The sequence below is a fragment of the Tamandua tetradactyla genome, chromosome 1 (assembly GCF_023851605.1).
Source record: "Tamandua tetradactyla isolate mTamTet1 chromosome 1, mTamTet1.pri, whole genome shotgun sequence".
Lineage (NCBI taxonomy): Eukaryota > Metazoa > Chordata > Mammalia > Pilosa > Myrmecophagidae > Tamandua > Tamandua tetradactyla.
In genome coordinates this window covers 111,888,183-111,905,856 of record NC_135327.1, presented here as the reverse complement: position 1 = coordinate 111,905,856, position 17,674 = coordinate 111,888,183, and the positions used below count along the sequence as shown (strand labels likewise).

Sequence of the window (17,674 nt, the reverse complement as noted above, 5' to 3'; positions counted from 1 at the left end):
TTTTGCCAGTTAATATTTAAAGTATCCCTTACCATATTTTGCAAAATCTTTGAATATATGCATCTTGCCTCATAAATTTCATAGTAGAATATTTGATATCTCATCTAATGAATTTTGTTATTAGCTCGTTGAATCCTAAATTGGCAATCAAATGGTATTTTTAAATTTTAGTCACTAGGTGGCAGTAGCACATAAAACTGCATAAGCAATTCAAGTCCTGTATTGCTATTTTAAAAATTCCTTTGTAGAGTTTATTAGTATATTGAAAGTTGTTCATGTTACCTTTTCTCACTCTTTCTCCTCTCACAGTAGGGACTGGGCCTTAATGAATGTCTTTCTTTCATACGGGCACTTAAGTTTTCTCAGTTTGATGTACAGTGTTAGACTGACAGCATTAGTAAGCCCAGCCCAAGCCGGAACCATGACTCGAGGAGAATTTTCATAATCTGCAGCTCATTTACTTGAGTGGATAATAACTGAAGCACATCTGTGAAGTCAACTATTTCCGGCTCCTGAGGTCTCCCTACAGCGCCCCACGTTTTAGCATCCCTTTCACCTGGCTTCTGATAAAAGACAGAATAGAGGTCAAAGGACACAGGACATTCCAGGGCAACTTAGCCTAGGGCCAGATAAATGAAAAAATAGGGGACTGGCATGGAATTTCAACTATTCATTTAAAATTTTCCTAAAGTTCAGCCTTCGTCAGAATCGACTGCATACAAGAAGGGGCTGTTTCATTCAGAATAAATTGATGCTCGAAGCAGGACTGCTGATGTTGTTCCCTTCCAAGGCTTCCCTCCCATCGCGTCTCTGCCCTTTCTCCAGGTCTTTAGGAACATGTGGTCAGGGGACCTTAGTTCCTTGTTTTCACTCTCCTCTCTTGTGAGTAGAGATTTCTGAGAAACCGGTTTTATTTCACCGCACCTTGGCTTTTGTGTTTGAGTTATTTTAAATATTTTCCTGTAAATATTTTGTAATATTTTACTTGTAATGAAACGGGTGACAATGCCATTTCCTAATACAAAGAAGGGTTCTTGGGAAGAAATGATATACTTCTTTGATTAAAATTAGGTCCCACTGACCTAAACTGTGAGTTTAGGACACAAATGTCCTATACCAACACAGAATTTTTGAAATCAATTATTTATGAAAGAAATAAGAAATTCATTTGTAATCCACTATCTGGTGTTAAGCTAATTAGTGATAATAAACAAGTAATTTACCATTTATTATCTTTAGTTTCCTCATCCCAAAAGGTTTTTGTGTGTATTAAAAAACAAGATACTCATAATAAGCATATCAATTAATACTACCTTAAAAAGTGAGTTAGCATATAGAAACTACATTCAGCTTATTTTTGCCAGCTTTTTGATGTTTAGATAGAATTTTTTTGTCTATCTGCAGATGGATTTCTGATTTTTTTCATCTCATATGGAGATGTAGAAATAATGACTTATGATTTTGTATTGTCTTATGTTTTGAAGCATTTGAATGCACATCTCTTTAACTTCTGAACCAGATCCAAAACATAAGTGAGTCAAACACATCTAAACGAATCTGTAAAATGTTGACACTTTAAAAACAAACGAAAAAGAGTACTTTTCATAAAAGGTAGTGTATGCAAGCATTTTTTGAATTGTTCTTTTTTGCTTTCAGAGGTGTAGATGAACAAACAAACTTATATTTTTATACTTTCTGGATGCAGAAAGTTTTTCAATATGGTGATGTTTTCCTTAACAAGAAACTACTGGGATAGCAAATCCACCAGCTTTAAGGCAAAAGGAAAATCTGTGTTTAATTATCATTAACTTATATTTTCTGTTAATCAACATTTCTCCTGCTCTGTACTTATTTTTGTTTTGTTTTTTTTGTTTCTAAAAAGCAAAATAAATGCAGATTTGGAAATATAGCCTTCTTTCATTGCACCCTTTATTATATTTCTTTTGTCCCTGCCCTTCCCCCACCCCCACCCACAGGTCCGAGTCGCCCAGGGCAAAGAGCCTCCTCACCTGCTGAGTTTGTTCAAACACAAGCCCCTCATCATTTACAAGAATGGGACATCAAAGAAAGGCGGGCAGGCCCCTGCGGCCCCTGTACGCCTCTTTCAAGTCCGGAGAAACCTGGCATCTATCACCAGGACTGTGGAGGTGATGTCACATGTTCAATAAAACACACCCTGGTTATGGGCTTCCCTGGAGCTGGGCTGTCAGCAAATACCAGTCTTTAAAATATTGGAAAGCGGGGGTGTGAGGGTAGTTCAGTGGCAGAATTCTCGCCTGCCACCTGGGAGACCCCCGTTCGATTCCCAGCCCACGCACTACCCCCCAAAATACAAGCAAGCAAATAAAAGAAAGAAAAAACAAACAAAAATTCAAGAAACAGTTCTGTAATAACGGATACTCACGTGAAAAAAACGAAATGTGACTCCACCATACAGCATACAAAAAAAATTGACAAGTGAACTCCTTTCATTTCTAAAATTAATCCAATGTCCACAATAAAAAATACTGAAACCCAGACAGTCCAGTAGTAAGTTGAAACTCCACATATCATGCCGCTTACATTTTTTCAACTACAATTGTAGCAAAACAAATGCACTTTAAGAATAATGTAACAAATCAAGCTGTCAAAGAAAGCCTCAAGACAGCTTAAAGTCTATTGTGAAAGGCCTAGAGCAAAATGGGTAGTGGGTGATGGTCAGGAGATCAGACTGGGGACATCTGAGAAGGGAAGCCCTGGCAGGCTCAGGTGTAACAAATGTGGGGCGTCAGCTTCTCCACACTGGACCAGAACCATAACCTGCTGGCCAAACGTCTGTCTCTGACAGCAGCTGTGAAGGCAATCAAGTCCTCTGTGATGGTGCCATAAGACCAGACGTGGAGAATTTTAAAGGACTGAGTCATTGGCCTCCAGTATAGTCCTGTCACCTCACAGCCAAGTCCCTTCAGTCACTAGGAAATCCAGGTCTCCCACGTCAGCCCTCACCCATCCTCCCTGCCTAGCTCCAAACCTGGATCCATCTTTCAACCTTCTCATCTGCACAAGCCATTCAGCTGAGCCCTTAAAACCCAGTCAGGCATCATTTTCCCTCCATCTCAACTCCTCTAAGTGCCCCACTTCGTCTTCTTAATCTATGGCTTTCCCTTAAGATCACAGATTCCCACTCAGCCCCCTCAAGTGGAGGCAGTGTTTTACCTAAGGCCACTTCCCAGAGCCACGAAGAGGTGGGCCATCTTCCTTGCTCACCCTTGCCTGACGTTTCTCTTCCAGCAGCCTCCCCCCACCCCCCTGCCAGCCCTGTTTGCTGTCTTCTGCTCAGTGACCGTTTCCTCTATTCTTTGATGGCTTCACCACTACCTCACTGTCTCCATGACTCTGACCTCCATGTTCCTTGGCTTGCTCTCTTCCAACAGTGTTTTCTTTGAATACAGGACACTCCTATGATCCTATCCTCCATCTTGCTATTGGCAATAACTATAGCACCTCAGAAATCTCTATTCCAAACATCTAATCTCTGACACCACCTCCTGTCATCTGGCTCTTTAACTCCAGTGTGCACATTCCAGCAGTTTTCCAGTCTCGCATCCAGTGCATGAACCCTCCTCATCCTTCACCCCCCTCACCCTCACATCTTCTTCTCTCCCCACATCTCCAACACCCCCCATTGACTTCCCATAACTCCGATTCAGAGTTCACGGAAAACATAATCACAAAATAATCACCTCTTCTCCCCTCAAATCTCACCACCTTATCTGCATCTACATATGTATCTTCTTCTTCCTTATCTGTGAGCATTTGAGCATTGAAGTAACACAGACCAAAGCATTACTACTCTGATGATTCAGATGCCATGATGGTATGCCAATGCTGTTCCAAATTAATTTCCTGGGATCAGGTCAAAGTGCTCTGATGGTTTGTCACTGCCCCCGCTTCTCAGGCTTGTTGGGGGTGCAGGACACCGTGGATATGAATCACTGTTATTTTTCTTTATACTCTAGGTTGATGCTGATGCAAATTCATTGAATTCTAATGATGTTTTCGTCCTGACACTGCGACAAAACAGTGGCTACATCTGGATAGGAAGAGGTGCTAGCCAGGAGGAGCAGAAAGGAGCAGAGTATGTGGCAAGTGTCCTCAGGTGCAAAACCACAAAGATTCAAGAAGGCAAGGAACCAGGTGTGTACTGTTGCTACCCAGAACCTGGAGTTGATTGTGTGCTCATCACGTGCTTAATTTTATTCAACAGTAATATCATTTTATGTTACAGGGGGTAAGAATCCCCCCTTAGTGCAAAAGTGGGTGATGGTACCTGTAATATTTCAGTAACTTCTTAAGTAATACTAATGTCAAGAAAAATTAATGTATTAATGTCAGTGTAAAGCAAAGCCAACCATATTCTCTTGCAAATGTGTTTGATAACTTGGTGTGTTTTCCAAAGAGGAGTTTTGGAGCTCCCTTGGAGGGAAAAAGGACTACCAGACCTCCCCACTGCTAGAAATCCAGGCTGGAGAACACCCACCTCGACTTTTTGGCTGCTCTAACAAAACCGGAAGATTCGTAGTAAGTATCTTGAGAGACAGTGGGGTAGAATCTAAGCAACCCTGGAAGAGGCATATCCAGTGTTGGCTCTGTCACTCTCCGGCTGTGTTCTTCCTTTGATTCTCAGTTTTAATTTATCTGCAAACCATTGGTGGTAGCCTTTGCTCTGTACATGTAGCTGGAACCGTCAGTGACTTAACGCATGTGACAGCACTAAGAGTACTGTAAAGTGCTATATAAATCAAGCTGCTCTTAAAAAAATAGCTACTAATCATGATCTACTTTGCACTTATGCCAGCAGATAGGAGACACTGTATGAATATGTCAGTGGTTGGAGCTGCTAATTTAATAATTTGACACTTTGTATGGGCAGCAATGCTTGTGTCCAATCAAACTAGGCAAATTTTACACTTCAGTTTCACAAGGAACTAAAACCTTTCTCTCTTTAACTGAGTAAATGATATACAAATATTATGATCATTGGGCAAAAATGTAGAAAGCAATAGACACACCTGCAAACTAATTGAAATCAGCAGGAATGTGTCTTTTTATAGTCATTCACAGCCTTTCAATTCCAGACAGAAATAATACTATGTACAAAGCTGATTTTATGCTGAGCTCTGAAATATCATCCTCAGCTACAGCCCCTTACCCAATTATACCAGAAAAAGGCTGCATTCTCTGTTTGACATGCTAGGCCTTCCTTTGTGTATATTTTTTCATTTGAAGAAAAATTGTCTTTTCTATATACAATTTACTTATTTGGGGGGGGGGGGGTGGGCGGTGTATAGTCCAGGAACCGAACCTGGGTCTCCCTCACGGAAGGCGAGCATTCTACCACTGAGCCATCCATGCATCCAAGATATATAAATTTTGATCTGCAGATTTCATCAATACCTCCTCGTGAATATAAGCTCTACATAATTCCTTTAAGTAATATGCAAACTACGTTGATTACTAGAAATAAAATGCTTTGAAGAAGAAGCTGTTCTTATGCAAACCACACGTCACACTAATAAGTGATTTGACATAAATGTAAAAGATTTTTTAAAGAGTGGATTGTGACAAATGACTGCTGAATACCACCTTGATAAATTTGCTCACCTACTTCTCAGGAAGCCTTATATTTGCTTTATTTTATAAACTTATCATCAGAGAAAAATCTGTTACTTTAGTGTTTTGACTGTTAATTTGATACTGAATCCACACAAGTTCTTTCTCAGCATATGCTTCTATAATATATTAGTGCTACTTGCTAATATTGTTGTAAATTGATGTTTGTTTCCACTGAAGATATTTTTAAAATTAAGTAGCTAGGCTTTGTTTCCAGTCAGGTTTAAAAAACCTAGCCTTCTTCCTCTCCTTTTTTTTTTTCTTTTTCTTTTTTAGTCATGCATATTTCATTGCCTTAACAGGAATTCGCTTTCTCTCTATAACTGCTTGTTTTGTTGTTTTGATATTTAGAACCCCTTTGGTAGCTCCCCTTTACAGTTTAAAGAAAAAGGCTGATACTAACAAAGAAATATTAGTATCAATATAATCTTATAATCACTATCAGAAAGTAGGGTTTGACATGTAGATTCCTACAGGCAGCAGAGCTGTTGGTTAAAAACACAGCTTTTAGGGGTGAGTTTGGCGGTTGAGGCTGAGACTAATCCAGATGCTTCTCTGGTCGTTGTGGATAAGGGAACTGGAGCACCAGGTGCCCGTGGCTCCTAAGGCCGGGCAGGCCGGGCCTTGGTCAAAGCGTTGATGGTGCTAGCAAAGCATCCGGTGCTCCCCCAGCTTTACCTGGAGCTGCCAGAAAGGCTTCTGGAGCTGCCAGCAGAGCCACGGAAAAGTCAACAAAGACTACTGGACTTCTCAAATGAAAACAGCCAACCTTCTCTGCCAAAAACATGACTAAGAAGATTGTTAAAACAAAAAGCTCTGCTCCTACCTCAGATGACATCTGTCCAAAAATAGAAAAATTCTTTCCTTCCACTCCTAGATTTTGAGAATTGTGACCTGCCTGAACGGCACCGAATTGCACCTGCCTCAAAGGGAGCTGTTGGAGCTAGGCACCCCTGCCCTTTCTGACGTGGGGGTACACTCTCCCGTCATCTTCCAACATTCTCTTGACCCTGGATTTGAATTGCTACCTATTGCTATGACTTAGATATATTACATTTCTTAGTGCCTTATAGTTTGTATATATTTTTTTGTATAATAAAGCAATTCTTGATTAGATTTTCCCTAAAAAACAAATGAAAAAAACATGGCGTTTAGAACCAATCTCTTATGTTCTAATGCTGGCAGTGTTACTTGCTGGCTTTGTGACCTTATGCTGGTTACTTATCCTATCTATGCTGTAGTTTTCTCATCTGTAAAATGGGCATATCCATAGTACCTACTTCATAAGGTTGTTGTAAATATTAAATTAGTTATTAGATATAAAGCATTAGAACAGTGTCTGACACAGAGTAAAGTATATTTGTTTGTTTTTTAAGTCCTTAAGTTATTGGTAGATGGTGTTTCAAAAGATAAAATCAAATTCTTTGCCTTCTTTAAATGGTGAGATCTTTTTTCTGCATGGTAATCTTAAAAATTCGTATCAGATAGCAACAGCAAACATACATGGTCATACTCAGAGGCCATGGGATGCTGTGCCTGGTGCTGCGAGGAGGGCCTGCCTCGGGCCACAGGTTGGTTCACCTGGTTTTCCCGTGGAGTTGCTCAGGAGCTCAGGAGGCTCTGCTGGTCACACTTACTAATATGACACAGTCACAGCAAGTTGCGAGGCCAAGGCCACTGTCAGCCTCTACCCATTCAGCTACACTGCAGGTCGCAAGTGAGAACGGGGACCCCAGCCCCATCTACCATACTTTCCTGAGGATCAGGGGGGTGCCATCCAGAATTCTCTAAAAATTTTGAGATTATGGTAACAAGTGCCTACAGGTGTTGAGTGAATTAAGTTAACATTCCCCATTATCCTTTATTGTTAACTGTATAGAACACATTTTAACCTATTTAAAATGAAAATATTGCCATTTTATAGTTAGATATAATATAGGGGCATTTTACTGAAAATTCTTGATTTATGAAAATGTTCTTGGCCTATTGATTTTATTAAAATAATAACTTAGAAAATGTATGAGAATTTAAAACCCGAGCCATAAACTCAAGTGTTTTTAGAGACTAGGCAGGCCACATAAATGTGTGAAGTAATGTATCATAAGGAACTTGTAGTAAAGAGAATTATGGTCAGATTGACAGTGTGTGTCCCACCCAAAGGCATTCGAATTCCGAATTTATTTTAAATAAATAAATAATACTGTGCTGGCCAAATAAAGTAACCTTCAAGCCATCAGTTTTTGGTACTTGATTAAACAGATAAATGATCATTTAAATCTCTATCACTTCAAAAAGAAGAACTGGCTACCAAATTTTATCTTAGCTACTCAAATAATACAAAGTATTTGTTTCTAAAATATTGGAAAAATTACTGCTTTGTTGTTTAATCATAAAACACTTTCATTCCTTTCAGATTGAGGAGGTTCCAGGAGAATTTACCCAGGAAGATTTAGCAGAAGATGACGTCATGTTACTAGATGCATGGGAACAGGTAAAAGTCTGTCTTGTCCATAACCAGAGGATATCCTTATGGTTGGCAACTGAATGAACATGCTCTGAAAGGATGTACACTCTAATAATAAATGTGTCTAGGGACTTAGGTTGTATTGAGCAGCACCAGCATAGTTTAGCAGAAAATAAAACTGACACGTGTGGCAAGTCCATTTCTTAATGTGGAAATAATTCCACAGTTACTATCTTAGGCTCTATTATTTTGGACAAAAAAAAATCTATTTTTCATTCATTTGTAAAATTTGCTCCTTATTTATTCTTTTTTTATTAGAGAAGTTTGGGTTTACATAATAATGATGCATAAAATATATATAGTACCCCACACCACCAACCCTCTGCATTGGTGTAGGGCATTTGTCAGAATTGCTGAGAGCACATTCCCAATCCTGTACCATTAATTAAAGCTCATGGTTTAACTTAGGGCTCATGGTGCAGTGTAGCTTCATGGATTTTATTTTTAATTTTTATTTTGTCACCACATATGCATCCCAACATTTCCCCCCCAATCAGACTCACATATATATATATCATGCTGTCAGCCGTGTACACAGTGTGCTACCATCACCACCATCATTACCAGAACATTCTGTCCTTCCATATAAGAAGCCTGTATATATCAAGCCTTAATTGCTTACTCCCTAACCCCACCCCATCCCCTGGTAATCTATATTCTAGATTCTGACCCTATGAGTTTGCTTATAGTAATTGTTTCAAATCAGTGAGCTCATGCAATATTTGTCCTTTTGCATCTGGCTTATTTCACTCAACATAAAGTCTTCAGGATTCAACCAGGGTGTCACATGTATCAGGACTTCACTCCTTTTATATGGCTGAAGAATGTTCCATTGTGTGCATATACTACATTGTATTTATCTGGCATCAGTTGATGGGCTCTTAGGCTCTTCCATCTGTTGGTGTTTGTGAATAATGCTGCTATGAACACAAATATCTGTTCAAGAACCTGCTTTCAATTCTTTTGGTACCTAGTAGTAGGATTGCCAGGTCCAGTGGCAAAAAGAATTTAGTTTTCCGAGGAACTGCCAAACTGTCTTTCAGAGGAGCTGTCCCATTTTACATTCACACCAGCAATGAATGAATGTTCCTCTTTCTCCCTATCCTCTCCAATATGTGTTACTTTCCTTTTTTGTAATAGGAGCCATTCTAATGAGTATAACTTGGCATCTCATTGTGGTTTTAATTTGCATTTCCATGATGGCTAATGATATTGAGCATCTTTTCCTGTGCTTTCTGCCTATTTGTATTTCTTCTTTGGAGAGATGTCTGTTGCCCATTTTTTTCATTGGGTTGTTTGTCTTTTTGTTGTTAAATTGAAGGATGTCTTTATATATTCTGGATGTTAATCCTTTGTCAGATATGTGGTTTCCATATGTTTTCTCCCATTTTATAGGTTGTCATTTTATTTTCATGATAAAATCCTTTAAGGAACAAAAGTTTCACATTTTGATGAGGTCCCATTTATCTATTTTTTCTTTTGTTGCTTGTGCTTTGGATGTAAAGTTCTGGACTTCTGCTTGTCAGTTGCTTTGGAGTTCCTCTGTTTATAGGGGTTTGGTTGTCCCTTCTACTTCCCAGGAGATAGGCCTTCTTCTGCCAAGTGTTTGAAGCCTGTAGGCCTTTGTCCCAGACTATCTGCCTCTATTGGTTTTTGCATTCCTTTTACTGTCTCATTCTGCTTTTGTCTGGAGGGCAAATTCTGGAAGAGAGTTACTCTGGAGAAAGCTTTCCTAAGCCCGTCTTTCCTACCCAAGACAGAACCAAAGACCCTTGAAAGGAGCACAGACCAGCTCAGAAGGCCCCTGGAGAGGATGACCAAAATATTTTCTGACAACTCCCCAAAACTGTGCGTTCCTGGTCTGTCCAGCAAATGCAGCCCTTCAGCTAAACTTCCCCCATAGCTCTGAGGAAGTGCTGTGTCTTTAAATCTCCACTGCCTCTGCCCCTGTCCATAGAAGGTTGAAACTGTGGTTGCTGCTGCCTTTGTCAAGGTGGGGTTGCCACAACCCCAGGGTGTCAGAGTCTTTGTGCTTGGTGAGTTGAAACTAGCCTTTGTCCATGGTGAGTTGAATCCATGGTGAATTGAATCCATGGTGAGGCCTCAGAGCTGGGACCCAGTGATCCAGATTCGCTAATCATGAGTCATGATCAATGATCAGCCATGCATGCCTGTTTTTGAAGAAGAGGATTTTTATGTCCTTTCTGTTAACAGCAGCTAGAGGGACTGGACCCTGTGGTGGACTGCCATGATGTGGGTGAGAGGCACCGGTAGCCACCACGCAGAGAGCGGTTTATAGTTCTTTACCATAACTTATCAGCCTCCTCCACCCACTCTTTCCTGGATATTAAACAGTGTTCTTCTGACTTCTGGGGTGTTACAATAGTTGTTTCAGACAGTTCCTATCGAATAGTTGCTAAAGTCCTGGAGCTCCCTACTCGCCATCTTCCCCAGAAGTTCCATTCCTCAATTATTCTTTTTTTTTTTTTTTAACATGGGCAGGCACCGGGAATCGAACCTGGGTCCTCTGGCATGGTAAGCAAGCATTCTTGCCTGCTGAGCCACCATGGCCCACCCTCAATTATTCTTTCGAAAAATATTTTTATTGCAATATTTTACACACATACAGTCCATCCATAGTATACAATCAGTGGCTCACAATATCACCACATAGTTGTGTATTCATCACCATGATTATTTTTAGAATATTTGCATCACTCCAGAAAAAGAAATAAAAAGAAGAAATCAAACATCCCATACCCTTTACCCCTCTCTCTCATTGACCACCAGTATTTCAGTCTACTGAATTTTCACTCTTTATCCCCCCCCCCATTATTTATTTATTCTTTATCCCTACTTTTAACTCATTTGTCCATACCCTGGATAAAAGGAGCATCAGATACAGGGTTTTCACATCCACACAGTCACATTGTAAAACTACATAGCCATACAATCATCTTCAAGAATCAAGGCTACTGGAACACAGTGCAACGGTTTTGGGTACTTCCCTCCAGCCACTCCAATACACCATAAACTAAAAAGGGGTATCTATATTATGCATGAGAATAACCTCCAGGATAATCTTTTGACTCTGTTTGAAATCTCTCAGGCACTGAAACTTTATTTTGTCTCATTTCTCTCTTCTCCCTTTTGGTCCAGAAGACTTTCTCAATCCCATAATACTTGGTCCTGTCTCATCCCCAGGAGTCATATCCCACATTGCCAGGGAGTTTTATACCTCTGGGAGTCATGTCCCACATAGGAGGAAGGTCAGTGAGTTCACCTGCCAAGTTGGCTTAGAAAGACAACATCTAAGCAACAAGAGGTTCTCTTGGGATGATTCCTAGGCATAATTATAAGTAGGCTTAGCTTCCCCTCTGCAGGAATAAATTTCATAGGGGCAAACCCTAAGAATCGAGTTTCAGCCTCTTGATTTGGTTGTCCCCACCATTTGCAAGAATATCAGGAATTCCCCAAATGGAAAGTTTAATATTTCCTCCAGAGAAGAATTCCCCAGATGGGGAAGTTTAATATTTCCTCCAGAGGATAAACACTTCTTTATTCTCTGCCCAAATTACTCTGGTATATAGCAGGACATCACACTAACGTAAACAAACCAACAAGATCTCACGCCTTATTCAAGGTTCCATGTTATTATGGTGTTTGAATAAACCAACCATACAAGTTAAATTAGGCAATATGCTACCCAAAATATAAATTTTGCACCTTTCATATCACACAGAAGTTGAAGTTTTAAAAAATATGGATCACTTCATCCTTTACCCTGTATTTCAATTTACCTTAGTCCTATATACATATATATACTTTTTTTTTTTTTTTTTTGCACGGGCAGGCACTGGGAATCGAACCCGGGTCTCCGGCATGGCAGGCAAGAACTCTGCCTGCTAAGCCACTGTGTCCTGCCCTACCTTAGTCCTATACAGATCAGCTTCATTCCTATCTCTAATGGAAGTCTGATCACTTTTTCAGTTTTTTTAACAGTTGCTGTATGGGGTAATGTTGACTTTCATAGCTTCAGAGCTCTAACTCTGAGTTTCAGGTGTCACATAAATACCCAAAATTTCAGGGAACAACCAGATTATACACAAATAGCTCACTATCTCAGAACTTAGAAATAACAGTTACAACTCCTGAATACATGTGACTGCTGTAAGAGCTTACAATCTAGGACCCGTCACAGTATACCCAACCTGATAAACCATGCTCTCAATTTAAATTCTCCGAGTTTATGTATTATAATTAGTCCATATGGGTGAGGCATGACAGTATTTGTCTTTTTGTTTCTGACATTTCATTCAATATACTGTACTCAAGTTTCCTTCACCTAGTTGCATGCCTCACAATCCTCATTTACTTTTACATTCATACATTTAACTAATAAATGCATTACGTGACATAAGGGTACAATTCCATGGAAGAGACTATAATCTTCAGGATTCCTCTTGAAATGTGCCAGGAAATCATAGGGAAAACCCCACTGTTCTAGTTTGCTAGCTGCCAGAATGCAATATACCGGAAACGGAATGGCTTTTAAAAAGGGGAATTTAATAAGTTGCTAGTTTACAGTTCTAAGGCCGAGAAAATGTCCCAATTAAAACAAGTCTATAGAAATGTCCAATCGAAGGCATCCATCCAGGGAAAGATACCTTGGTTCAAGAAGGCCTATGAAGTTCAGGGTTTCTCTCTCAAGTGAGAAGGCACATGGCAAACACAGTCAGGGCTTCTCTCTCAGCTAAAAGGGCACATGCTGAACATGGCGTCATCTGCTAGTTTTCTCTCCTGGCTTCCTGTTTCATGAAGCTTCCCCGGGAGACATTTCCTTCTTCATCTCCGCAGGTCACTGGCTTGTGAACTCTGCTTCATGGGGTTGCAGCATTCTCTGCTCTCTCTGAATCTCTCGCTCTCCAAAATGTTTCCTCTTTTATTGGAGTTCAGAAACTAATCATAGACCCACCCAAATGGGTGGAGACATGTCATCACCTAATCCAGTTTAACAACCACTCTTGATTAAATCACATCTCCAGGGAGATGATCTAATTACAGTTTCAAACATACAGCATTGAATAGGGATTAGAAGAAACAGCTGCCTTTACAAAATGGGATTAGGATTAAAACATGGCTTTTCTAGAGTACATACATAATTTCAAACCAGCACACCCTCCCCTACAGAAGATGATTTTTAATCTATGGGATGATTTTTAATCCTTACACGTTAAAATGTTACTCTTATATTTATCTTCTTTTGTAGAAAATTAACAGTGATTTGGCATGCAACATCTGATAGTTTTGTTTTGTTTTTTACCCTCTACATAAACTAAAAACACCGAAAGGAAATTTTAAATGTGTTAGGAACATAATTATATAGAACAACTGTGAGACACTTACCTGAAATAGGCCCAGTTTTAGAGTCAAGATTGTTACCTTTAGCTCTGTTTCTGTTAAGTCGTTCATATTATTCCACTTTAGCTTTTCAATCTGTCATCACATAGCCAAGTGGATAGATCATGTACTTCTGGATATGAGGGTTAATATAGGGCAATAAGACACCTTTGTCTGTTCAAGAATTATAGAATAAAAATTACAGTATTTCCATTTGCAGGAGGATTTAATTATTCTCATTTGAAGTTAAATCTATGAAATTCAGTAGTCATAGATACTATTTCCTGTACTGTGTTTCATTTTTAAAAATTATACATTACCATGCTGTCATGGTTTGTTCTCTGCCCTGCAAGCAAAAATTTTAGCACTTTCAGTATGAGTTAGAAAGCAGTCAAAATTTAATTTAACCAAATTGTGCTGCTGTCAAGTGATTTTAAAGTGCTATGAATATAAGCTAATCTGGGAGAATTTTTCAGCAGTAATATGCTCAACCCATACTTTTGACAATTAAAAGACACATAACAAATATATAATTTTATCAGTTTTAAAAGACACTTTGATATTTTAATACTAAACACCCATAGCCCTATCATCAAAGTGTTAAAGAAGCCTAATACTATAGAAGGATAACCTTTCGGCCTTTCTCAGGCTCTTGGGGAGATGGGTGGCCATGGACAAGCACCGTGCCCAGGTGTGTGCTTCCCAGCCCAACATCTGCAACTAGGAAATGGAGGCAATGGTCTCTCCACACCCCAGAGGGTTCCCCAAATAACCACCATGCTGTTTTTGTGAAAACTATAAAATACCATAGAAACATAAAATATTGGGGCTTGAAATCTGGAGTTTAAACTGGCTGGCCTTAAGTCTAAAATGTCTCCTGAATCATAATTGAGTGTGAACTTTGCAAATGATTGAATTTCTCTGCACCTTCTTTTGGACACCTCTAACTTCTGGGGCTGTTGTGAAGATTAAATAAGCGGTGTGTGAAGCACTTTGCATGGGGCCTAGCACAGAATCCACATGCTGAAGGCAGCGCATGCCATTATTATTTTGTTTTTCAGATATTCATTTGGATTGGCAAAGATGCCAATGATGTGGAGCGAACAGAGTCTCTAAAGTCTGGTAAGTGCGACCCGGTGGACAAGTGAGCAGAAGCCCTGGAGGCTATTGTGAGTGCCGCAGCACTCCTTCTCATTACCTTCTCCAAAAGTGCATGTCAAAAGGGAGAGGCATCTTAGCTTTTAGCCTCAAAACTAAAGAGTAATGGAATTTTTTTAAAACTGAAGAATTTCAGAATGTTAACAAGAAAAATAAACTTATCAAAGAAAGCCCCAAAATGGCTTTGCTACTTAATTTAGAATATAATTATATCAGTTTATTCTGAAAGATCTAAATCCACCCAAACCTCGTTTTATTATAGGAATAATAAGCCTCCATAACTGTACTAATCTAGACTTTTACATTTCCTTTTAAGTAATATTCTTTTTAGCACAATTGCACAATTTTGTTGTTAAGAAGGACACGGATAATTATGCTGTAAAGATATTCTTAAAGCTTGGGACTCTCTCAGCAATAATGACAGATCCTCACACATTTTCCATGGGGGTGGAGAGAAATCAATATGAAATTGCACATGTGGAATAGTATCTGGTTACTTGGTGGTGATGAAAATTTGATAAATTACATTACTGGAAGAATTTTTATTCCATAATCAGTTTATATCAAACCTTACTGAATTTAGTACGTCTCTGCAACTCTTTTTAGCCAAAATGTACCTTGAGACAGACCCTTCTGGAAGAGACAAGAGGACACCAATTGTCATCGTAAAACAGGGCCATGAGCCACCCACATTTACAGGCTGGTTCCTGGCCTGGGATTCCAGCAGGTGGTAAAGTGGAACTTCACAGGAAGAAACTGGGGGAGCCACTTCACAGTTGAATGGGGAGGGGGGTGGTTTGCTTGTTTCTTTGGTTTTAGAAAAGTAATCTCAGCCATAAGACTATTTTTAATTGGTTAATATTGGTTTGAAATTCTGTTGAAACTGAGATTTTCTTGCACTAATGCATTAAATAGCCTTAAAAAACTTGAATATCAATGCTCTTCTGGAAACTGATTTACATCTTTTCATATGGTCTCTTAAAATTGAAAAGTTATATGCAATCTCGGAGATTTTGTCAGGTAGGAAATTGTATAATTCATTTCTTTAATGTGCCAGAGAAGAAAGCCTTAATGCCTTTGAAGTTACTCTCTTATCTTTGTATTGCATTCAGCGAATTTTGCATTTGCAGTTGGTTTATGTTGACAGCTTTAAAAAGTGGTTGTTTTCCTATAGTCAAGGTGAGCTTTGATATCATTTATATCTAAAGGTTATTTTCTATAGAAACTTTATATGCTTTCTGTCCTTTTTAAAACCTTTGAAAACACAGTTCTCATTTTTAAATGTTTTATTGTTACCCACTTATATATATTCAGCAGCACATATGCTTAATATAAAAAAAAATGTACAGAAAATCTCCTTCACTGATGCTGTCTCTCATCATTAAAATACATCACTCTTTGAAAAGGCTTTGTCTTGTGATATTTTATTGAAATACGATACATGAATTAGTTAACAGTATTAATTTGAAGGTTAAATGACTTTTCATGGTTAGATAATTATCTGAAAGGCTTTAAATATCATTTAGTATATATGAAGATGAGCTCCCAAAACAGAGGGGTTGGGAGAGAATCTGGAGCTCCAGTAAAGTGGACACCAGCTTTGGTGGCGGGTTCAGGGAGGTTGGGTGGTCAAGGAGGGGAAGCCACTCTCCACGGAAGGGAGAGGCAGAACAGAGAACTTAGGAAGCCTCCTTCCGAGGGAAGTGAACAGTGTCCCTGGTTGCAGGTTGGGTCCTGGTATAGGGAAACGGGTCCAGGTCTATTACGCACAAAAGGTTGAATGGCCTTGTGTAGGACCTGGGGCTTGGGTGGAAGAAGAGAGTAAGAAGCTACATGTCCAAGGACTGTTCATTCATTGAATAAATGTTCAACAGTTATCTCTTGGTGGCAGGCACTGTTCTAGGCATTGTGGGTCCAACACAAACAAAACAGACAAACGCTCAGCTGTCATGGCACATTCCAGGGAGGAGGCCAACAGAAGCAAAATCAGTAAGTAGAGATATTATAAAATATATCGGGAGATACGTTTTATGGATAAAAAAGATATAGGGAAAGGAGAGGGTGAGACAGTATGCAGTTTTGCAGGGTGGTCACGGACGGCCAGGACACGGACGGCCAGGACACGTAGGTAATAGTTAACAGAAAACAGACAGAGGTGAAAGGCGAGCCTGTGGCTGTACCAGGGCAGAAGGAATAGCAGGAACACAGGCCTGGCAACGGGACGATATCTGATATAAGTACTGAAGAATGGAGAAGCAGGGAGACTCAATAAGGTTTTCTCCTACTTCACAAGTGGCCCGGAAGAAACTGCATCTTGAGCAGGGCTGCTGCTTTAAACTGTGAAAACCTGCTTTTCCAAATCCCAAGCCCAGGAACTCGGAGACAAGGATGATAAAAGAGACAACAGTGTCAGCAACACAAGCGATACCGGGAGGAAGTTGCCACGAGCTCCAATGCCCAGCCTCAGTCAGCACTGGGCCTGGTCACAGGAACTTAGTGAACCAGTGGTGGGGAGAGGGGACCAAGACAATGTGTAGAAATTAGAGGGTGAGCTCATACCCAAGCTAATATGGCTTGAAACATCTGCATCACATATAAAATGCGTAGGAAGCGAAAAAAGTTTACTTCTAAAGTGATGAATGTTTGGGGGATAAAGAAGGTTGTTCTAGTTTGCTGGCTGCTGGAATGCAATATACCAGAAACAGAATGGCTTTTAACAAGGGCAATTTAATAAGTTGCTAGTTTACAGTTTTAAGGCTAAGAAAATGTCCCAATTAAAGCAAGTCTATAGAAATGTCCAAACAAAGACATCCATCCAGGGAAAGATACCTTGGTTCAAGAAGGCCAACTACGTTCAACGTTTCTCTCTCAGCTGGAAGGGCACATGGCGAACATGGCAGTGGCTGCCGGCTTTCTCGTGGCTCTACCAGAAAGGGACTC

The 17,674-nt window shown here is 39.7% G+C and overlaps 1 protein-coding gene across 2 annotated transcripts in view; it reads left to right on the top strand.

Moving 5' to 3' along the window:
- SCIN (scinderin) overlaps positions 1-16,139 on the top strand; it is a 97,929-nt gene extending 81,790 nt beyond the window's left edge. For both annotated transcript variants that reach the window (XM_077122675.1, XM_077122669.1), the window contains exons 11-16: positions 1,977-2,147; positions 3,999-4,176; positions 4,439-4,560; positions 8,066-8,143; positions 14,638-14,698; positions 15,341-16,139. In XM_077122675.1, coding sequence (XP_076978790.1) covers positions 1,977-2,147; positions 3,999-4,176; positions 4,439-4,560; positions 8,066-8,143; positions 14,638-14,698; positions 15,341-15,468 — 738 coding nt within the window. In that variant the 3' untranslated portion in view covers positions 15,469-16,139. The remainder of the gene's footprint in view (positions 1-1,976; positions 2,148-3,998; positions 4,177-4,438; positions 4,561-8,065; positions 8,144-14,637; positions 14,699-15,340) is intronic.
- The last annotated feature ends 1,535 nt before the right edge of the window (positions 16,140-17,674 follow it).